Genomic DNA, 22,782 nt, shown 5'->3' on the forward strand with positions numbered 1-22,782 from the left:
CTGCGCCTCCCCCCCTCAGCCGGGCCCGGGCGAGGAGAAGCCGCGGCGGCCCCGGGGACTGTGTACGCCGTTACCATGGTACCCGCCACTTCCGGCTTCTCCCGGAAGTGGAGGGAGGCGGAAGTGGGCGGGGAGCCGCGCTACGGCGGCCGGGCGGGGACAAGGCGCGGGGGAGGCGAAGCGAGGCGCTGCGCGGCGGGAGCGGCCGGGAAGATGCTGGAGGCGGCGGCGGCGGCGGCGGGGGCCGAGCCGGAGCTGGACCCCGAGGACCTGGTGCATTTCTCGGTGGGCGATTTGCCCAGCCGCGGTTACGGCGTGATGGGCGAGATCCGACGGCAGGGCAAGCTCTGCGATGTCACCCTCAAGGTGCGGCCCGGCTCGGCCCGGGGGGGTGAGGGACCCCGGCTTCTGAGGAGAGAGGGGCTGAGGGAACCCCCGTGCCTTTGGTGAGGAGAGGGAGGCAGCCGAGGTCCTCCCGGGTCCCTTCGGTGGGGGGACAAGGCGGGGACCCGAGGGTCCCTGTGGTGGGGGGCAAACGGCGGGGGCTGAGGGCCCCTTGGGTGGGGAGAAGGGGGGGCTGAGGGCCCTCCCAGCCCCTTTGGTAAGGAGAAGGGGGGGCTGAGGGCCCCCCCCGCCCCTTTGGTGGGGAGAAGGGGGGAGCTGAGGGCCCCCTCGGCCCCTTTGGTAAGGAGAAGGGGGGGCTGAGGGCCCCCCCCCCCAGCCCCTTTGGTGGGGAGAAGGGGGGGGCTGAGGGTTCCCCTAGCCCCTTTAGTGAGGAGAAAGTGGGGGTTGAGGGTCCACCCTACCCCTTTGGTAGGGAGAAGGGGGGGTTGAGGGTCCCCTCAGCCCCTTTAGTGAGGAGAAGGGGGTGCTGAGGGCCCCCCAGCCCCTTGGGTGGGGAGAAGGGGTCCTGAGGGTCCCCCCTTCCCCTGGATTTTGGGAGAAGGGCAGTGCTGAGACCTCCCCCCCCCAGCCCCCTCGGTGGGGTATTGGGGGTGTGGGGCCTCCCCAGCCCCAGGCTGGGGGGCTCGGTGAGGGTCCCCCGGGGGTGAGGGTCCCCAGGGTGGGTGCCGGGACGTGCCGGTGACACCCCGTCCCCAACACTGCACCGCAGCCCAGGGAACGGGGTGGGAGATGGAGCCTCTGTCTCCCTTGGAGCCGTCGTAGTTGTTCCAGCAGCCAGGCAGAGTGAGTCAATAAAATATCTGGGTTTGGGAGGAAACGGGGCACGCCAGGGCCCCGCCGCGTTTCGGTGGTGGTCCCGGCGCTGAGGAACGGTTGCTCTGTGGATGGGGCTGGTGCGAGTTTACAGACCAACCTCTGCTCCAACCCACGGGAGGAGTCTCTTTCCCTAGGAAACCTTTATCTTTTAAGAACATCGCTTTCTTGCATCAAAGAAATAGTCTATAACCTTGGTAAATCCTCAGGACTGTGTGCGCGGCTCTGCCGGCATGGGCTGTAAGGGCTCTGAGAGCGGCCGGTGGCCAGCGTCGGGCAGGAGATGCCGGAGTCCTTCGGAGCTCACGGGCAGAGGAGTTTATTGTGGGGTGGGTGCAACGTGCAACTCCCAGGATTGGTTGAGTCATTCCAGAATTAACTCTCAAGTTTAATTAAACCTGAAGGTGTTTCCCAACCTACTCATGCTGAAACTTTTTCACCTACCTCCCGCTGATGAAGAAGGGGCCGGCGAGGGTTGTGCCTGTCGTGGAGACCGCGGGACGCGTGATTGGGGTGCACCCCTGGGCTTCTCCCCGTAGATCAGGTATAGCCTCCCGCAAAGAGGGGCTGCTTCACAGGCTGGAACGCTCGTTGTGAAGAGCGCAGCCGTGCGCTGATCCTCCTTGGAAGAGGTTGTACCTTCTCAGATGTGGTATTTGCGACAGTCTGTGCCGCAACGTGGAGGAATTCTGTGACAAAGCTAGTTTGTGATGGAGAGCGCCATTTTATTAGAATTAAACTTGGTGGTTTTGAGGTGGCGTCGTGTTGCGGAAGATTCTCGGGTCCTGTGGGTCCCACGTCTCTGGAATCGCGGTAGTGAGCCGGCTGTGGGGCCTCTTCTGGGGTCAGGCTGCCTTGCGTGGTCTGAGGGGAGACAATAGCGACGAGGTACATGACCCCAGCCTTATCTCAGATAAATACCCAACCATTGTTCTGCAAAACTCTTCTGAATCGGTTTTCCCATAGATTTACCATACAAAGTGCTTATTTAATGTTGCTTACCTTACTTTGTGTATCTTCGGTGGCAAAGTGGGAACACTTTTAATGTCTCGGGGCTGAAGGAGCTCTCCGGTCCAGCTGTCAGAATGAGCGCCCCGACGGCAGCTTTACGGATGAGGGCATCGTGTTGGCCCCGCTTTCTTTTTTCCTTTTATTATATCTTTTTTCCAGGGACTGTTGCTGTCTGGAGAGGGTGCAGAGCCTTTCCTTCCTACAAAGGTTTAAATTCTGTTAAGAAAGCTGCCTCTCGCATTCTTAAAATGAATCTTAACTTTCTCCACTGCCCGCTTAATTCTTTATTATACTGAAGAGAGATCCCAGCAACGACCGATACGTTTGGCAGAGGGCTGACGGCGTGTTTCCGTGTTGGTTCAAACGAGCCGTCCAGCTTTCCCTCGTACACGTACTCCGTTCGTTTGATTCCTCTTGTTGTATTGAGTCATCGTGTCAAAATATCCCACCTCTTTGCCGCTTCTGCCTCTTGACAGCAGATTTCTCAGCGCCTGCGTGTCCCGTGGCGATTGAATTAATGCTGCCTGCTGAATCCGAGCCAAGCCTTTCCTCCCCGTCGTTCAGTACAGGGTGTCTTCTCGAGCTGCTGAATGTTTAAGAACTCATTTTTCTTAGCCCGACTTTGGAGGTGGCTTTGAATCAGTTAGCCACCTCGAACACCGCTGACGCAAAACGTGCTCTTCCCTGACCTTGCTGGGGAACGCTTTCCGCGTGCGTTGGTGAAGCTGTAAATCCAGTGCGATGCAGAAGGAGCCTGCAAGCGAGTTGTCTCGCGGGGATGGCATTTGAATGCTTCTTACCCAAAATGAAGGTAGGAAAAGCACTGAGAAGCATTTAAAGTCCACACCTGAAGGAGACTGTAGTGGGTCCTGATGCCTTTTGCCCCACTGGAGTGAGTTTGTTGCTGTTTTTTCACACCTAGGACTTTGAGGCTGTCGCCTCTATAAAGAAAAAAAGCTGCCAAACGCCGCTTTGGGCCAGAAGTTGGATTCCTCCTGACGTGACCAGCGTTCAGGCTGGCGGCTGAAATGGGAGCAAGCAGCGTTGTTGCAGCACGGTTCAGGTTTTTAGCAGCCTCTTTACCCACATCAGCGTTGGGGTCAATGGCTGTACATGATTCTCCCAGCCCACAGAAATGTTTGCAGTACAAACACGCCTAAAATTGTTAGGAAGCATTGATACTCTCGTTTGTTTGTTTTAATTATTCCCCTCGTAAAGCCAGGCGAGCATTTGTTCAGTAAATAGGAGGGGCAGAATTTGTTCTCCTTTCTCAGAAACCGTCTTGCCGCAGTTCGCGCTGCGCTGCGGGAGCCGGTGCTGCCTCAGCAGCGTACGGCAGCTGGGTTTAGACACGATTAAAAGCAAGAAGTGCTGATTTGACTGGCTCCCTTGGAGTTCCGGTTATTCAAACTCAGCTTAGGGAAATCTGTCGCTGCTTCTTGGGATTGCCTGTGTGAAAACCAAGTTTCACAGGGCAGCGAGCGAGCTGCACGTCTTTCCAGCGGCTTAGGATGTGTTCGTCGAGAACCAAAGCTCCTTTCCTGCACGGATGGTCGAGGCTATGGATTTGAAAAGTCCTTTTCTATTCCTGGCTCTTAAATAGCCGCAGGTCATTGCTCCTCTTGAAGATGTGCCATCACAGGCATCTGTCCTTTCAGTCTCCCTTTGGCGGCTCTCTGAAGTGTTTATTTAAAGAATAATTTTAGGATGGTTTGGTAGAAACACATGTGAATAAACTGGAGGGAGGAGGGAAGCAAGGAGGCACACCTTATTCTGTGGTTAGTTCATTTTCCTTTGGTGAAAGTAGGATTTTTGCTTACTAAAGCCAAATTTCTTCTGCTTTCTTCTCTGAGGATCACTAGATTGTGTCTCAGCGTGGCCTTGTCTGGTTAAAAAAAAAAAACAACACAACTGTTTGCCAGTTTAACCTGACCAGAGTAAAATTATGGCAAAATCTTCCAGGTGAGACTTGTGCCTCTCTCCTTCTCCAGTACTGGTGGTGTTGGGAAAGCCGATGGTGGTTGCCTCTGCGACGGGGAAGCGCCAAGCCTGGAGCGATCGTCGAGTGTGCAGAAAGGAAGCTGCTTTACTCTTTTTGAGTTTGGTGGGGTTTGAGGCTTTCAGCTACCAATACGGACGTGTCAAGCGGTTTGAAGACGGGTAGACTTATTTCAAATTTAGTTTTCCGTTTTGGGCTATGCGCTTGGAGGTGCGAGAGTAGACTCTGAAATCGGGGTGTCCAGCAAAACCAGGAGAGGAGCAGCCGTTCTCCATGCACCTCTCCTTACCCTGCATCTGGGGTTTCCAGTGATGGCCCAAAGTTTGAATTGTCCGGGTTTCTCAGGCTTGAAGTGGGCTGTGAGTGGCAAAGTCTATATATGTGCTAGGGACGGGTTCGGGTTCAACGTGCTTGGGGTCTTTGGCCGTGGAGCAGAACCCGCTGTAGCAAGATCCCCTCTGGTCAGATATTATCACAGTTACCAACAGCTGGGTTTTTTGGATTAAATCAGTGAGTTTTGATTTCTGCATCCACCCGTTTTGCCCCAGGAGTGGGACATAAAGCATTTTCTTTCAGGCTGTCTTCATATTAGGAGACTTTTGGGTTGTTTTCTGGCCGCCTTGTTTGCGGGGCTGACCTGCTCCTGCCCAGGCACCACTCCGGAGCTCGCTCTTCCCAAGAGCGTTTCACCCATAACATCACCTTCTGCCTAAACATGAGCTAGGAGCCTGCAGTTATTTCTACAGCCAGCACTGCCGTTGATTTTACCTTATTGGTAGAAATCAATTCGCTTCTTACTAAGCTCGCTGGATAAGAAAAGCTCGCGTTAAAGATGCGGGCCCTCATTGCTTTGGTTTCCTGGACGCGGTAGCACGGCAGAACCTTTCCCACTTATTTTAGCGTGGATTTGTAGTCGTCTTTTCTATGTGTGTGTTTTCTCAAAGCATTTTAGAGCTCACAAATAAACGCCGCAAAAGTGTGAAGAATCTCAGTTCCCGGACAAGCGCAGGTATTTGGGGGCGTTAGCCCCTGATCTGGAGATCCTGATCTGCTTTTTAATCGCAGAAAAGAAGCTACCCGGTATGTGTGTTCTTCCTGAGCATTGTTTTTTGAAGGCAAACATCCTCTCGAGATGAAAGCTGCTTGGGCAGCTTTGTTTTCTGGAGTTTGCGTCTCTGCTTTAGGCCAAGGTACAAGCGCTCTCTGGGGACGCATCAGCAGCTTGCGGCAAGCCTCTGGACTGCACCACTCCATAAAACAGGGAAGCAATACTCCTCCTGTTTCTTCATTGATAAATTCGGGGGGGAACGATGGTCTGTATAGCTCCTGCTCGCTGCGGTCGGAGCCAGAGGAGAGCCGAGTGCCGGGCTGGCACCTCCAAGCGATCTCGGATGAACCTCTGTCAAAAGAGAGAAGGTTTGTGCCTTTCCGAATCCTCAAAGAGCGAAGTGAATGCGCGCTCCTCTCGTTGCTGCTCCTCATTTGGTTTTGAATCGCTCGAATGCCACATTTCCGTGACTAACTCCAAGACTAATTAGAAAAGTCTCTTAAAAAAATAACGCAAGCCTGACAAGTTAAAATACCTCCAAGCTGTGGAGAGGTTATATTATTTGTTTCACGTACGATCCAAATCGGACTGACAGGTGATAGTCCTGTTGGCTTTTCTCCCCTTCTCGTCGCAGTTTTTCCAAAGCAGACTGTTAACTGGAAACCCTCCAAACCCCAGCAGATGCGCCCGAGAGAGCTGCTGCCGCCAAGCAGAGGTGGAGGAGCCTGCCTTTGTCCCGACGTGGCAGATAAGTGGAATTCCAGACAGCTTAGGCTGTGTGCGTAATTTCAGCAGGGTCCTTGAAAACCCTGTGCCTGGCTGCCTTGCAGATGTTTGAGCACGTTTGTGAGATCCTTAAGGAAAATGAGCTCGGTAGGAGAGAGGATATCTTTTTATTTGAGGAGCCGGTAGATTTAAAAACCAGATAATGTTACGCACGTGAGACCTTTAGGTTAAGGATCTTATTTAAATCTTGTCATACAGCAGTAATGAGATACTTTGGTTTACGATCGGACCTGGTTTTTCACCTGAGGTCTCAGCTGGCGTCAATGCTGTTCCCATATAGAAAAGAGAAGTATTTTTAGTGCTTTAGGAAGACGTTAAACCTGAAGCGTTAGCAGAAACCACACATTTCTGCGCTAAGCGTTTTACTCGGCTTCTCTGAGCGTGGCAAAAAGGCTTGCTGTCGGACTTCCAAACCCACTTGCCCTGGGTTTTGTTTGCTTTCCTTTAAAACAAAACTTGTCCTCCGGTTTCAGGTGGGCTTCGGTGACCTGGCTATTTAACCTGGTGTCTGGCAGCTGCTTCTTGCCCGTCGAGGAGCAGGACGCTGTGGGATGAGTTAAGAGCAGAGGCTGGGCTTTCTCTGGGTTGCCCTGGGGGTGGTTGGAGTACGGGAGGGATTTGGGATTTCTGTTGGGAAGAGGTCGAGGGAACGGGACAGGAACTGGGATGCCTGTGTCCGGAGGGCCCAGGAAGGTCCCTCAGCTGTGGAGTGACCCCCAACTTTGGTTTTGCCGGTCCTTCAGGAGCGGGAAGGAAGGCAGAGCCGGAGGCGATCCCCCTGGGATGCATTCCTTTCCCCGCGGGAAATGGAGAGGCTGGGGTCCAGCAAGGCGGCTCAGCTCCTCGGAATTGGAAGTGGATTATCTGGGGACGTGTGTTCATGTTGTCCATGCAAAAGGGATGTCTTTTCTGGTTCACAGTAATTAGTTACCATTCTATCAGCAGGACTCGAATTAGTCTAGACCAGAAGGACCTGAGACTTAACGGGGTCAATCGCTTGGTCGTGTGCGTGCCAAGTTTGATCAAAACTCTCTCACAACTCGTCCAGCTACTGTTTGGGCGGGAAGGGGTGGGGAGGAAGGGTATTTATCTGAATCTCTGAATTTCGATACAAGATCTCTTAAACTTTATCATTCCATTATCTTCTGCCTAGCAGAACTTTGCTACGATGGCTTGGACGCTAGCTTTCTTTCTCCTATGGCCTCCCCGTGACTTGAATGCCATTGTCGTGTCAGGAAAGAGGTATTTTTTTCTGGAGATCTTTGCAGCAGAGAACTCGAGAGACTTCTCAGCTACGCAGCGTAATGATGTCGTGAAAACAATAGATGCCTTTATGACACCTACACCATTTTTCTACGGAGAAAGCTTCGTCGTACCCTGGAACTTGTTAACATTTTGTGGACGTGGGAGTGTAAGGGAGAGCCTGCCTTTTATTACTTGGCTAGAGACGATGTTGGAAGGGAATTCTGTGATACTTGTGGTGAGAAAGGATGCTTTGCAAGCAGTGGTTCTGTTCTTGTTTCTGGTAAACAGTATCTTTTACCTTAAATAAAAAAAAAAAAGCACCTAAAATTATGTATCGTAAAATAGCACATCCTTGCGTAAAGGTGGAAATCTTCGGAAAGGTAAGCTGTTTTGCTCAGGCTGTGAAAGAGGCGATAGTCCTGCCTGAAGGATTATCCTCAGGCCTCTTCCCAGTGAGCTGCCGATACGGAGCTCCTGGGGTATTTCTCTTTTCGGTGCTTGTATAAACAGCTAATTCTGGCTTAGTGATGCGAATATGATTAAGTCTGTGGTGATTTCATTTGTGCCCGGAGACAGTCCTGAACTCCAGGCTCAAAAAGGTAAATGCACGGATTTGTGTTTAACTCACCAGGAGTTCTCTAACCATCACAGGTATTGCCATGAAACAGTCCGTTCTTGGAAACCAGAGCTTCCACCTTCAGCTGAAAGCTGAAATCCCCAACCGAGACTCTGGTTTAGACACACGTCCCAGGGTGACACAGAGCGAGGGAAGCCAAATACTGAGTGACGCCCCAGCTTACAGAGGGTTCTCGGCAGTCTGCCCCGTGATGCTAGGTAGGCAATAAAATCCTGCTGTCGGGAGGGAGCTGCTGCTCCCGGAGACGCCAGCTCTCTGGGCTGGCGGCATCCTGCCCTTTGGATACCTCAGTCCTGTGTGCAGCAGTATAGAAATATAAAATAAAAAGGAAAATCATTTGTTTGAGACAACTCTTGAATGCCAGTGGAAAGGGCAGCCAGTTCCAAAGGCCGCGTGGCTGAGTTCGAGCTGCTCTGTAAAATCAAAACAGGAACTGAGCAGACTGTCCCTGCCGGCTGCACTCAGTGAGGAGAAAAATGGGGTTTTCCTCAACCAGACAAAGCTTTTTCTGTATTTTTTTATCTTCTGCTGGTACTTCTGGAATTATTGGGCAGGGCTGTGATGGATTTTGAGCAAGAGGAAAGCTGTGAACGGTAGGGTGGAATGATATCAAGAAGCACACGAGCTCTTTTTCGCTTTCTTGTTAGACTGACGTGACTGTCGCGTGACTCCACCAGGCATAGGAAAGCTTATTTATTTGGTCAGAAGAAAGGGAGATCGTTTGGTTCTGGAGATAGGGAGCGCTTTTTGAATCAGAAGATGCAAGGATGAATTGACGGGACATGCACTGTGTGCTCATCCTCAGAAGTATTCTTCATCTTCTACGAGAAAAACAGGTATCGTCATTCGCCTGCAGCAAGAAATTTAGTTGTTCCTTCGGGACTTGCCATTAAGTGCTGATGGTATGAACATAATGATAGCTTCTAGACCAGAGATCCCAATTTATAAATCTCCCTGAGGGCCCTCTATCATTACAGGAGCAAGTTTAAAAAAAGGAATCGCAGGTTTTTTCTTGTCCGGTACCAGGAAATAATTTCCGTTCAGCTGGTGGCGATTGCGGCGCGGGTCAGCTCTTTGCTGATGCAGCTCCGTGGATCTCGCTGCTGACAGGGGCCAGTCCCCGTCCTCCCCCTTCCCCTGCTATGACAGCAGAAAACGATTCCCTTTTTTATACAGCTTATTTCAGGTTTCTTTCCCTCAACGGTGAGGTTGGGCGAGTGCTATCGCCAGTGCAAGGGAAGAAGTTGTGAGCTACGTGGCTTCCGCTGCGCCGTCCGGCTGCACCCTGTGCGCAGACAGGGACCAAGCCGGGGCAGGAGGTTGAGCCCTGCCTGGGGAGCCGAGGTTTCTCCCTGCAGGTAACCAAAACGAGCTCTGGTTAGTTTAAACCCTGCCCTGCCTGTGCAGGGTTGTCCCCAGTGCAGTTAATCTGTGAAATGGGGCATTCCCCAAGCTGAAACCCTTTCCTTAACGAAGGGTGAGTGTCCCAACTGGGGGAACAATCCTGTCCCACAGAGCTGCCGAGTGGCTCGGAGTCGGGAGGGTGGTGCCGCCCAGACATGAAATATTTCATCCCTGTGACGATAGAGCTCTCGTTAACCTGTCGGGAATCTTGCTGAATGACTGTGCCTGATTGCTTTTGCAATAACCAGGTGTATTATTTATAATAAAGTGCTTTGGTGGCAGCCCGTCATGGGGCGCGATCGCGGCGATGCATCGCTGAAGCCGGAGCGCAGTGGAAGGCTTCAGCTCTGCGCAGACTCTCGGGCAGCGCTAAAATCGGTTGCGTTTGGACTTTGAGCATAAAGCATCTCTTGCGTTTCGTGCTTGGCGGAGAGGGGAGCACGAGCAGTGCCGGTGAGTGCTCGAGGGTTGGGAAATCCCAGGGCACAGCAGGCTGGATAAATCCCAACGACTGAAATCGGTGTATTTAACCACGGCTTAGATGGCTATCCGACACACAGGGCCCTTTTAAAACTAAGTCTATTTTAAAAATAAATTTCAAGCTGGTGTTGCTTTGGTACTTTACAGTTATTTTCCGAAACAGAGTGCTTTTTCCCATTGTTGGGTGACACTGTAGGCTCGTTTGTTTTGAGTAAATACAACCTTGCTGTTGAAATTGGTATTAGCTTTAGTTACACGGTTCACTCTGGCCATAACTAGAGGATCGCTGTATGCGTTCGAAGCAGGTGTATCATTTTAATAGGTGCCTGTTCAATTTTACTACTACTTTTTCTTTGTAAAAAGGCAAAATGGCATTTGAATAGCTGTGATTTTTGGCAAATTGTGTTTGGGTGGAAATGAAATTCAACTAAAATGTTTTTCTTGCACAATCAACCGCATTCAGCGCTGCCTGGATGGGAACGCTCATCCAAACACGTCTCGTAGTTAAGAGATATATGAAACCAAAGTAAGTATTGCAGTTGGGCTGACTTCCTTCCAGGCACCACAACGTCTTTCAAAATTTGAGAGATATGAGGCCTCGTTCTTTCACCTTGCTTCAAGCCAGAGAAATAGCGAAAGCAAAACTGGAGCTTTCCCATGTTTTGGGACGTTTGAGACACCTGGGAAGGGGTTTCCCCGCAGAAGCTGGGCGCTCCTGGTCAGCGACTCCCAGCACCGCAGTCCCCTGCCCTTTAGTTGAAAACATTTTCAGCAAAAAAAAAAAAAAGAATATTTTCAAGAAGAAACGCATCTCACGTGAAATAAAATAGCCTGGAGGTTTGAATCAGCCCTTTGCCCTTGACCAAGGAGCAAACCTCTCTTGTGCTGCAGGCTTCACCTGTGGGCGTGTATCTGTCGCTTTAGCAGCGGTGTCGGTCCCCCAGCTCCGAAATGATGCTGGGAACGCTTAGACCTTCCTCTGCGCGTGGCGGTGAGGAGCTGGGGAAATAACAAGGACAGGCCAGGTCCTGCTGCCGAGCTGCCGGAGTCCTCAGGTCTGCGAGACGTCCCAGGCTGGCGGGCGTTGCGTGCGACGCACAAGAGGTACGGTGTTAAGGTATGTAAATAACGAGACCCATTTCGTTAGCTTCGCCCGTGTTTATTCCTCGTCGGGCTGGGCCAGGAGCAGCTGCTGCGGGCACGGAGTGGCTTCATCCACAGGGTAGGAACGGACCGGGAAGCACCGGAGCACGCGGAGCTTGCCGAGCAGGTCCGGCGTTTCTGAGCCTCGGGGCTGGAACGTGGAGAGGCTGAGCAGCGAGTTAGTCATCGCGGTCAACCAGGTTGCGGCTGGTCGTGTGTAAACCTTTCCCCAGCGAGAAGTCCTGAACAAAGAGCTTCGGCACCCACGTCTCCTTCTTTACCTGTCCTAATCCTGTCCCTCTTGCGCTTCTCTCACGAGCGGCGCCTTGGTCGCTGGCTTACGTGGAGAGACGAACAGAAGCGACGTTGTTCGTGTGCTCGCCTTGGCAGTTAGCCACGCGCAGTAAGGAAACAAAAACCCCACAGCCCTGGACACAGTGAGGTTTTGTCAGCTTTCAGGGGCGCGCAGGTTCTTGAATCGCTTCCTTCCTCTTACGAGCTTTTCTCACTAAACTCGGTGTTATTTGTAAGTATTTTTAAACCTCTTGTGTTAGGCCAGGCCAGAGTTTGCGCTCGCTGACAAGAGGCTGTGTAAAGTCGGGGTGGGGAACCCTGCACTGCAAATGTTTGCTGCTCAAAGAGGGCTGGGGCTTCTGGCCTTGAGCTGCGTCCTCTCCTTGACCGTGGGCTCCTTTGCGAGCCCGAGCAGCCTCAACTCCTTTTGCCAGAGATTCCCCGTCCCGCTGCGTGCGCACGAGGAAGCCGGTGGTGATTTTGCACGTTGAGGGAGCCCGGGCCGTGCCCATCCCGTGGTCCAGCGCTTGCTGCTGTAGCACTGGTAGAGCCGTTGTCTTAACTTCCATGCTTGTCCTGACCTGCTGTAAAATATCCATCCTCTTGCTTTCGTTACCGTATTCTTTTCTGTTTCTTCCCTCTCTCCCCTGGGACATCACCTTAGCCCTCGTCTGCCAAGCAAGCCCTTTTATTCCTGCCTCTTTCTCCACTGTGGTCTGGCTCCTGCTCGGCTGTCTCAGGAGCTCGTCTCCCTCTGCAGAGGAGGTAAAGCATGAGATAAATTAGTGGCTGAGTTAGCAGAGAAGGGAACAGAGCAGCAGAGTATTTGCTCGGGTTTTTTAGCACAGCTCTCTAAAGCCTTGGAGCCTTTGAGATGTTTTACATGTGGTTTGGGGTTAGTAGAAGAGATTGATCTTGGGCTTTACCCGTCTTCAGCTGACAAGTCACCGTACAAGTATATATGTGAGGTTTTTTCCCGTGAGCTGCGATAGTCCGTGCCATTTCACTTGCTGCTTTTGCTCTGGGCATTGGGAACTCCGCAAACTCCGGGACAGCGGGGTTTGTGCAGGCTAATCCAGGCACAGGGGACGGCGTGGGCAGGGGTTCAGGCGCACCTAAGGTGACCAGGACAGCGGCGAGGCTCTCCAAAAGTGGCCCTGCCGTTGCCAGGCTGGAGCAAACCTTGGAAGCAGTTTAACTGGATGTTTGCAGGACGATTTTAAATTGGGAAGCTCGGGCAGAGCAGACTTGCCCCTGCACCCGAGGCTCGCAGCGCCGGGAGCTGACCACACGCTAAACGTTTGCGAGTCCCGGTCGCCGTGCGGGCAGGCACGCTCGGCGAGCAGCTGGGTGGTCAAGCTGGTTTTAAAAAAGTCTTGTGACAGCATTTGTGGTAGTTGAGTATACTTTTGTTCAAAAAGAAAAAAAATAAAAAATCCCACCGCTGGCTTATGCATCTTGCGTAGTGCCCAGTTCCTCTCTTTTTTTCTTTTTAATGTGTCAGGAATTTTGCTTTCTAAATTCCCAGCAAGTCGTATTTACTGGGTGTGAGAGCTCTGGGCCTAGAGGGAGAGGCAAGGCACTGTCGGGAACCATGAAAACCCTGAATGCAAACAACATTTTTGTTAATAAACTGCCTAGACATGAAAGGGTGATGAAGCTTTTTGTAGAGGAGTGCAGAGGAGAAGAGAAGGGCTTCTCAGATGACCTGGAGAGTAGAGGACCTGCTGTGCCAGCTTGTTTGTCCCAGCAAAACTAAGCTCAAAAGGGAAAATGTTGCTTAAGTGAGGGAAAAGGGCAGTTCTGCACAAGCTCGGATGGGCATAGACTGCTATGAGTCAGGATAGCCTGGGAATTAGGGAAAAAAAGCTCTGACCCAACAGAGAGAAGTAATCAGAGCAAAGTCCTGTGTAATTCCGAAGAGGATAAAATATTGGATAACATCCGCAGGAGCGAGAACTGGCATCAGATGCGAGAAGCCCCTTCCAAGCCTCGCTCCGTATGGCTCGGGCAGGCTCTGCAGGGGACGTAAACGTCAGCAGGTAGAGCAGAGCTGGTGAAAGTGAACCTGCAGAGATTTAACGAAGATGAGCCCGTCGGCCTCTGGGTTACAGCGAAGGTGACCGGCTCTGAGCGTAAGCTGAAGGTACGTGATGGCTGGCCGAGAAGAAAAGCGTGTGGGATTTAACCTGTAAGCCGGCCATCAGCTCGGAGGAAGAGCTAAGGAGGAGGAGACGGGCGGCCGCGTCGCCCAGCTTTTAGTTCCGCAGAATAATTGCGGTCCAGGACTCGGGTTGAGCCCTCGCGGCTGTGCTCGGGGTGTCCCGGGATCGGACGGGCGATGTGCGGTCGGTGATTGCCGGCTCTTAGGGCAGCGTGTTATCCGAAGCAGGGCCACAGGGGAGCATTTTGTACCCCGAGCAGCGGGGGGAAACAGATCTGGGTTTGAAACCTGTGCGTGCAGTTGAATGCAGAGTTGATTTCTGTAAACACCTGGTTTGTGGACCTGGCCGTTCTCTGTTAGCAATCTGGAGACGACAATACTGTAATAACGTTTTATCTTTGCCCGGTTGACCACTCATGGTGGCTTATGAGGCTGGAAAACGGGATTCAAAAGGTTGAATTCAAGAGACAGGCTGCTGTCCTGTTTGCAAATGGAAATTGTCCAACTTTCAGCCCTCGGTTACTGCTGGGCTGGCGGAGCCGTGCTACAGCGAACCATCTGGATGGTGCGGCTGGTGCTGACCTTCCCTCCTTCCCCTTTTCTCTCCTTTTAGGTAGGAGACCATAAATTCAGCGCTCACCGGATCGTGCTGGCAGCTTCTATCCCGTATTTCCACGCCATGTTCACCAATGACATGATGGAGTGCAAGCAGGATGAGATTGTCATGCAGGGGATGGATCCCAGGTAACGTCCCAAGGCACGCGAGCGAGGGTATCCAGAGGGGACTCCACGGGCCTCGTCACTGTGCGTGCGAGGCTTGAAAGCCTACCCTCTGTGCGAATGGCACTAGGAGATATTTTTCTGTCAGTAAGGTCCCACGCTAGCTTGAATTCAGTGGATTTTCTACCCTTTCTCCCCCTTTTTTAGTGCTCTTGAGGCTCTGATCAACTTTGCCTACAACGGTCACCTGGCAATAGATCAGCAGAACGTCCAGTCCCTGCTGATGGGGGCAAGTTTCCTTCAGCTGCAGAACATCAAAGACGCTTGCTGCACTTTCCTCAGAGAGAGGTAAGGGGCCGTCTTTCGGCTGTGCTTACTGCTCCCCAACAGCAGGAAGGTTTTGATCTGGCTTGGGAGGGAGCGGGATGTCTCCTGCCAGCATGATCACAGAATGGTTTGGGTGGGAAGGGACCTTCCAAGGCCACCCAGTCCCACCCCCCGCCATAGGCGGGGACATCTTCAACCAGATCAGGGTGCTCAGAGCCCCGTCCAGCCTGGCCTTGGATGTGTCTAGGGATGGGGCATCGACCACCTCTCTGGGCAACCTGGGCCAGTGTCTCACCACCCTCAGCACAAACAATTTCTTCCTTATATCCAGTCTGAATCTCCCCTCCTTTAGTTTAAAACCATCCCCCCTTGTCCTGTCGCTACAGGCCCTGCTAAAAAGCCTGTCCCCATCTTTCTTGTCAGCCCCCTTTCAGCACGGCAAGGCCGCAGTGAGGTCTCCTCGCAGCCTCCTCCTCTCCAGGCTGAACCCCCCCAGCTCTCAGCCTGTCCTCACAGCAGAGCTGGGCCACCCTCGGAGCATTTCGGTGGCCTCCCCTGGCCCCGCTCCAACAGCTCCATGTCCTTCCCGTGCTGAGGACCCCCGAGCTGGACGCGGGGCTCCAGGGGGGTCTCCCCAGAGCGGGGCAGAGGGGCAGAATCCCCTCCCTCGCCCCGCTGCCCACGCTGCGGGGGATGCAGCCCAGGAGACGCTTGGCTTGCTGGGCTGCCAGAGCACATTGCCGGCTCGTGGCCAGCTTTTCATCCCCCAGCACCCCCAAGCCCTTCTCGGCAGGGCTGCTCTCCACCCCTCCATCCCCCAGCCTGTGCTGACACCGGGGGTTGCCCCCACCCAGGTGCAGGACCCTGCCCTTGGCCTTGTTGAACCCCATGAGGTTCACAGGGACCCCCCTCTCCAGCCTGCCCCGCTCCCTCTGGATGCCGTCCATGACGAGCAGGTCTGTGTCTCCCAAGACTCACCAGTCTCATTGCCTATAAAATAACTTATCTCATTTGTGAGATGCTACAGCTGGGACACAATATAAGGCCTTGGCCAGCCATGGGAATTAATACCTAGAGCAAAACCGAGTGAACATTTCCCTTTTAATTTAAGAGTTAGCTAGCCCGTTACCCATCACAGAGGTGCGTGACTGCCTCTACTGCTAACAGGCCCATCCTGGCAGTAATTACCCTTTCTGCTGTTGCGTGTGTAAGAGGGGAGGAACAAAGGGACTCGGCCAAGGAGCTGGACGGGAAGCTGTGGCAGAGCCTTAGATTGGTCCCAGGTTTTTCAGTTCCCTGGATGGTGTTTGGCTGCGCGACTGTTCCAGCAGCAGGATCTGGAAACGGAAAAGCTGGGCCGTTCTTTGGAAACGTACCACACGCATTTTCAGATTGTGCCAGGGAGTCTTACGTCGTTCATTCCCCCCTCTTGATTTCTCTGCAGCTGTTCAGTGTATTTTGTGGCGTGATATTAAACATACCTACCAAATACCTGGAACATCTCAGCCAGTTATTTTTCTTTGCTTCTGAATAGAGGTATCCTAAAACCACGGGTCGGGGAGAAAAAAAAAATGTTTTTCCTCCGTGTTTGAGAGATCTCAATTTTCAGTCCCGTGTGCATCCTGACTTTCTGCAGTTTGTTTAAAATCAAGTTATGTAAGATTACAGAACATTCATTTTTCTTGCAAAAACGTTTTATTTGAGGTACTGGATATGACGCCGAGCTGGAAAGAGACGGGTTGCATTGATTTTTGAGTCCCTGCTAGCTTTAGGTGGTTGTATCTATATCTAGATTAAGCGAGGTGATCTGGTTTCTCAGATTTAGCTGCTACGGTTCTCCCAAATCTACCAGGAGCAACTGGGTGTCCTAAATTAAGTCCTGTCGGTTTTGATTAATAACAAGAAAATTGGTGGACTCTGACCATCCTGAAGAGCTGGAGCATGCACGCTGAGCTCTCGTTCTTAAATGGAATTAAGATTTGGGGTGTTTTTAGGCTCCTGTGCACACACAGGTCCATAGTGCTGTCGCTTTCCCCAAAGTGGACGCAAGCGATGTCGCGTCCTCGCGTGCATCTGGACGCTGCTGCAAACAGCTGAGCCTGGTTTTTGCAGACCGTTAGACACTGAAACCATCAGAGCCCAAGGTATTCTCTCCATATTGGGAGGATTTAGTTTAGTGTCTGATGATTAATGCCACAAAACAACACAACTATTGGCTCTTGTTGAACAGCGGCATGCCTGTACTGGGCAGGGCTGCTTGTTGGGACAGGAGCGTCCAGGACACATACCTGTTTCTGTAGAGCACGTGGCTGTAACGAATATCGTCTTCTCCAGCTTCTTCAGGCCACTCAGCAGTGTCATGCAGTGGCCATTTGTGCTGGAGAGAGGCTCGGATCTGCTTCTCAATGTCTAACCTCCAGTTGCAAAAGCATTTTTGGTGATAAAGCCTCCTTAATCTCAGGAAATGGCTTTATGAAGCTGTAACAGATGCTGTTCTGTCGTACTTAGAAAAGATGTAAGATGAAAAACGGAGACGGATGGTTGGCATTTGCACAATGTGCTTGAATCCAGCTTTGTCCAATACTGGAGTTAGGAAAGAAGAAGGTGCTAGATGCGCAGCCCAGGCACCCCGAGGTGTGGGAGGGGGGGATTGCTGTGCAGAGCCTCACGCTTCCCCTCGGCTGACAACCTGCAGCCTTCACGCAGAGCCAGCTGAGTCTGTCCAGCGGCTCCTTCGCAGGTCTCGGGAGAGATTTTTAAGTGTGGTTTCCATCCTCTGGCTCTGCTGTGGGTTCACCGTGTCTCTGTGTAGACACATTTATCAGTGAGCTGGAACCTGCTGTCGTTGAAGAGGACACAGCTGTGGCTTTCACTGCATCCCATATCCTCCGAGGCTTGCGTTGCTTCACTGAACCTGTTGGTAATTCTTTCTGTCCTCTGTTAAACTGACGTTACTTTTGCTCTCCTTTTCCCCCCTGTCCCAGGCTTCACCCTAAGAACTGCCTGGGAGTGCGGCAGTTTGCAGAGACCATGATGTGTGCGGTGCTCTACGACGCTGCCAACAGCTTCATTCATCAGCACTTCGTGGAGGTATCCATGTCCGAAGAGTTCCTGGCGCTGCCTTTTGAAGACGTCCTGGAGCTCATTTCTAGGGATGAGCTCAACGTGAAGTCTGAAGAGCAGGTGAGTACTTGGTGCAGGTCTCGGCAGAGGTACTTTTGCCTTTAGAGGGTTTTTGGTTGCTTGGGAGTGGAATGGGGTATAACCTATTCCTGCTCTGAATGAAGCTGAGATGTCCTGGCACAGCGGGGACGCTAAGAGGTGCTAGACAGAGCTACGATGACTCGCTGAGCCCCGCTTCTTGTATGTGCTGCCAGCGGTACCTTGCTCTGAGAAATGTAGAGTTTCTCGGACCATAGATTTTGCAAAACATTGCTTTGAGGTGTTTTGAGTCATCAGTGACAGAGGTGGAACCTGGTGGGTCCTGAGGACCTTCAGCTGTGCTTCTTACTGTCAGTAAGTCCTGGGGAGGAGAGGCTGCGGCTGTGGGCAGTAGCTTCCTCATGGAGCTTATGTTCCAGTCCCGAGGAGCGCTCCTGAGGTGGAAAGAAGTGGATCACAGAATCATAGAATCGTTAAGGTTGGAAAGGACCTCTGAGATCATCAAGTCCAACCGTTAACCCAACTGCCTGGTCCACCTCTAAACCATGTCCCTAAGCACCGTGTCCACACGATGCAGCATTTTATAACAAATGTTCCACTGACTTTCCCATCAGGAGGCTCCTCTAGATTGTCTTGTTCCTAGAAAAAAAAACAGAAAGCAGGGCTGAGCAACTGTAGGACGTTTCAACAGCCTTGAGAATCCATCGGTGCTGGGCTGACAGTCTGCAGGAGAAGCAGAACCTGTCCTTGAGGCGGGAAATCCATCCTGCTCTTTCTGAGGAGGTGACAAATGAAAAGCAGACCTACAGCCATCTCCGTGTAGGATAAGAGAGTGCTTCGTTAATCAGGCTGTCTGAAATGCCCTTGAAGTGGGAAGGGAGGCAAACCTGCTTCACATTCCAGCCATGTTGCTATATCGTACCACAAATTTTTCTCTTGCTGGTTTTTCCCAAGTGGATCCTTTGTGGAGCAGGTAGGAATCCAAAGAGTCTGTCCCTGGTGATGTTTCCTTGTGCCCTGACAGCTGCCAGCCCCTTCTTCAGAAATGGCAGCATTTTAGTGCAGCGCAGCCTACCTGCTGGTCATAAAGCACCTTGTAGTGTGGAAGTAAGTTGTTTTTTTGTTTTTTAAGCTCACCACGGTGCTGTTAAAGAATTACTTTTGCACTGAAAGGCTCAGGAGAGGCGATGTGAGAGACTCTGGATCTCCACCGTAAAAGGAGGACTTAATTTTGTTCGGGTCAGTGGTACTGCTGGAAAAGTGGGACTTTTCTCTACAACCGCAGGAAGGCGGTTGTCCTGCGAGGTGGTGGCCGTGACCACAGTGACCAGTTCTCCTGCGGCTCCTGGGAGACCACTGTGGCTTTGTGATCTCCCAGAGCTGAACCTGTGAACAGCGATGAGGCTGTAGTGTGTGATGTTGGCCTGGGAGCGCGTCCCCTGGTCAGTGCCACTGCTGGGGACACCGTGCTCAGCGGGAGCTCTGCCTTGGGCGACAGCGACGGGACTGGAATGTAGTCAGCTGGATGTAAGCATAAGAGCGTAGGACAACCCAGCTCGGGCGTTAACTGTGTCCTGTGACCCAAGGAGTGCGTGTCTCCAATTAACCTAGTCACCAGGCTCCTCTTGTCATCTGGAGTCATCCAAAACAGGGCAGGTGAGCTGCGCTTTGAAGAGCTCTGCCTCTCCAGCGCCTGCGAAGGGAGCCTAGAGGGCCCAGCTCAGCTCTAGGCATCTATCGCGTAGTTATCCAAAGTTAATAGACGGATCCCTCTCGTCAAAACTGTCTTCTGGCTTTTGTAGAGCAGCACCGTCCTCTTTTTTTCCTCCCCCGTCTGTTGATTTTTGACACTACCTAAACAAGGTTTTGCATTCTGTCCCACCTCCCCTAACAAAACTCTCTTCCCAGCTCCCTCATCTCCCTGCAAACATTCGTACTAGACACTGTCCCACGGGACAACAGATCAGTGTTATTGCAGACTGATCGGAGGCAGGGAAAGCAATGCCAAAGCCAAGCCACCCAAGCATCACGCGACAGGAGAGCCCTCTGGTGCGGCGCAGAGCATCACCGTTCTGTCCTGAAACTGTGTCATCTGAGACCAGGGGAAGATCGTCGTCAGTAGTTCTTTTCCATTGGACAACAGGCAGCAGTAGGAACGTACCAAAAAAAATCAACAAAACCCCAACTTCCCATGCCTCTCGTAGGTGTTTGAAGCTGCGTTAGCTTGGATACGGTATGACCGAGACCAGAGAGAGTCCTTCCTACCCGAGCTCCTGTCCAAAATCCGCCTACCCCTTTGTCGACCTCAGTTTCTCACTGACCGCGTGCAACAAGATGACCTGGTCCGCTGCTGCCACAAATGCAGGTGAGGCTTGGACGTGGGGTTAGAAAACCACCCAGGGGAGGGTGGCTTTCAGTGGGGTGGAGGTAGCAGGAACGTGGTTTGGCAGTTTCGGAGACTGAAATTCTCTCTTTCTGTGGACGAGCACCTCGCATAACAAAAAACAAAGCATCCTCCCCGATTTTTAACCTGGTGGCGGGGCCGTATTGCCTTCTAGAAGTACTGGCCATGGAAGGGGAAAGTCAGTTGCTTAAATCCTCACCTGACTTAAAACGGTCGGATTTCATCATATCAACTGAGCTCTTTAACTATTTGGCTTTGATTTTTTAGGGATCTAGTTGACGAGGCAAAAGATTATCACCTCATGCCAGAGCGCCGGCCGCACCTCCCAGCGTTCAAGACCCGTCCTCGGTGCTGTACATCGATCGCAGGGTTGATTTATGCTGTTGGAGGCCTGAACTCAGCAGGTACCTTGCATATCCGCTCCCCGCGGTGGAGAGAGAAGCGTAGTTTGCTGGGTAGGACGATGGGATCGTGAACTTCCCTCGCGTGAAGCGTTGAGCGGTTTCTCCTCCTCTGTGCAGCGCTTTGACCCTTCCACTTGAAATGCTCAAGGTGGCTGTGCCCGTAGTTTAACATCCTCCATCTAGAAACTCTGTCTAGGTCGGGTTTATTTAGGACAGCTATTCTTGCGTACGTTAACGAATCAGCATTTTGAGGATGGTGTCCTTGCCTGTAGCAACCAGCGGAACTCGGAGATATCAAGGTGATGGTGGTGGGATTGTGGGATCACATGTGCAGATGCAATGCGCTGGCGTGACCCAAGCCGTAGCGTAAAAGGGAGACGGAAAGCGTTGGTGAAACTATCTGTCGGGGCCTCAAACAGCCTGGTTAACCTGGGATGTCGGGTGTGAATACAACCCCAGCTCCTAAAATTAAATATTCTGGGGTTGTTTAGTTTGGAGAAGAGGAGGCTGAGGGGAGCCCTCATCGCTCTCTGCAACCGCCTGAAAGGAGGCTGGAGCCGGGGGGGTCGGTCTCTTCTCCCCAGGAACAAGCGATGGGACGAGAGGGAACGGCCTCAAGCTGCGCCAGGGCAGGGTTAGGTTGGATGTTAGGGAAAATCCCTTCCCCAAAGGGCTGTCAGGCCCTGGCCCAGGCTGCCCAGGGCAGGGGCTGAGTCCCCATCCCTGGAGGGATTGAAAAGCCGGGGAGATGTGGTGCTTGGGGACATGGTTTAGTGGTGGCCTCGGCAGCGCTGGGTTAACGGTTGGACTTGATCTTAAGGGTCTTTTCCAACCTTAACGATTCTGTGCTTCTGTGTATAGCAGGTGGGTGCCAGGCACTGCCTCATACCCCAGCCACACCACAACACGGCCGATTTATCATTTATCCCATAGAGAAGCTGCGTTCCCAGGGAGCAGCGACACCGACAGATGTGACATTGCAGCCTCTGCTGCCCCTTTGAGGTTATAAGAGGCCCCGCTCCCGCAGCCTAGGACTTGTCAAGTCTGGCGGTGCAGAGCACGGGCAAGCTGTGAAACGCTCCACAATCTTTTTGCGTTGTGGAGTGCAGTCGATGTGAATTTTTCAGAGCAGGCTCTCATTGCGGGTGACTATGTGGCTGGGAAATGCCTCTGACTTGACTTTGGTGTGGAAGCAGGGAGCCTGGAATAGGACGTGTGAGAGCCTGGAATAGGACGTGTGAGAGCCTGGCCGTTTTCCCAGAGAAGAGCAGGCAAAGTCCCTGTGTCAGCCCCATCTTTGGGGTCAGAGCAGCCACCACTTATCCCTCGCGTGCCTCTGCTTGCTTGCTAGAACAGTGTTTTATCAGGTCTCCCTCTTTTAATTTGAGTAGCAAACTTTTATGCAGGTGACTCACTGAATGTGGTGGAAGTCTTTGATCCCATTGCCAACCGCTGGGAGAAGTGCCAGCCGATGACGACGGCCCGCAGCCGAGTCGGGGTAGCGGTGGTGAACGGACTGCTCTACGCCATCGGCGGCTACGACGGTCAGCTAAGGTTGAGCACGGTGGAGGTTTACAACCCAGAGATGGATTCCTGGTCCAAAGTGGAAAGTATGAACAGCAAGCGAAGGTACGTGTGGCTCGCTCGGTGGGAAGGGGACCTTTGGAGGAAGAGGAGGGGGGAAAAATGAGGTTGTAGGAAGGCTGGAGGTGTTGGGTGGCGGTGGATGCCAAATGTGAAGTTCAGGTGTGGGGAAGGAGCAAAAGGAAAAGGAGCGGAGCAGCGTGGAAGCAGGTGGGATTCGCTTGCCTGCATTTGGGGCAGGCAGGTTGTGCTGAGTCCAGGCACAGCTTGCTGGTAGGAGGGGAAAACTGTCAGCAGCTCAACAAAGTTGAGCATCCCAGCATTGATTTACAAGGAAAGCCGTTAAGACCTCGGTAAGTAAAAAGCAGCTGAGCAGCGTGGGCTCTAAGCTACAGAGGTCTCTCAGTTTTGGTGGCATCAAGGAGTGAAAGCAAACTAAAAGCGAGTGATAAAGTTCTGCTGGTGAGGTCTGTAAGGAGGACTGGAGTCCCAAAGGAGGTGGGCAGAGCCCCGTTTCTTCATGCTGTGATACCGAATGGTAGGTAAAGCGCTGGTGAGCACCGTGTAGGAAACTCTTGTGCTGCTAGGAGTCGAGTAAACCCATTTCACCAGCTCTGCCCAGCGCTGGCATCTTCCCTCCCTACCCAAAAGCATAAGAGAATCACAGCTGGGAAAGAGAGGACTATTTTTATCGTCCAGGGAGAGGAGTTTACAGCCAAACAGAAAGTGTTTGTGCTTGAACGGAGCTGCAC

At 52.4% G+C, this 22,782-nt stretch overlaps 2 protein-coding genes across 3 annotated transcripts in view; one reads left to right on the forward strand and one right to left on the reverse strand.

Annotated features, from left to right (window-relative positions):
* Positions 1–100, reverse strand: part of KIF9 (kinesin family member 9) — a 30,787-nt gene extending 30,687 nt beyond the window's left edge. The window contains exon 1 of the mRNA XM_087732285.1: positions 1–100. The gene's annotated coding sequence lies outside the window, so the exon portion shown is untranslated.
* Positions 76–22,782, forward strand: part of KLHL18 (kelch like family member 18) — a 27,974-nt gene continuing 5,267 nt past the window's right edge. Inside the window, exons 1-7 of one of the 2 annotated variants that reach the window (XM_087732271.1) lie at positions 76–366; positions 14,043–14,173; positions 14,357–14,497; positions 17,461–17,659; positions 19,843–20,003; positions 20,310–20,446; positions 21,838–22,075. In XM_087732271.1, the coding sequence (XP_087588397.1) occupies positions 76–366; positions 14,043–14,173; positions 14,357–14,497; positions 17,461–17,659; positions 19,843–20,003; positions 20,310–20,446; positions 21,838–22,075 (1,298 nt within the window). The remainder of the gene's footprint in view (positions 367–14,042; positions 14,174–14,356; positions 14,498–17,460; positions 17,660–19,842; positions 20,004–20,309; positions 20,447–21,837; positions 22,076–22,782) is intronic. The other variant, XM_087732279.1, reaches the window with a different exon arrangement.

Source organism: Nipponia nippon, unplaced genomic scaffold (assembly GCF_047370975.1).
Source record: "Nipponia nippon isolate SJK-2023a ecotype South Korea unplaced genomic scaffold, ASM4737097v1 scaffold_1, whole genome shotgun sequence".
NCBI classification, from domain to species: domain Eukaryota; kingdom Metazoa; phylum Chordata; class Aves; order Pelecaniformes; family Threskiornithidae; genus Nipponia; species Nipponia nippon.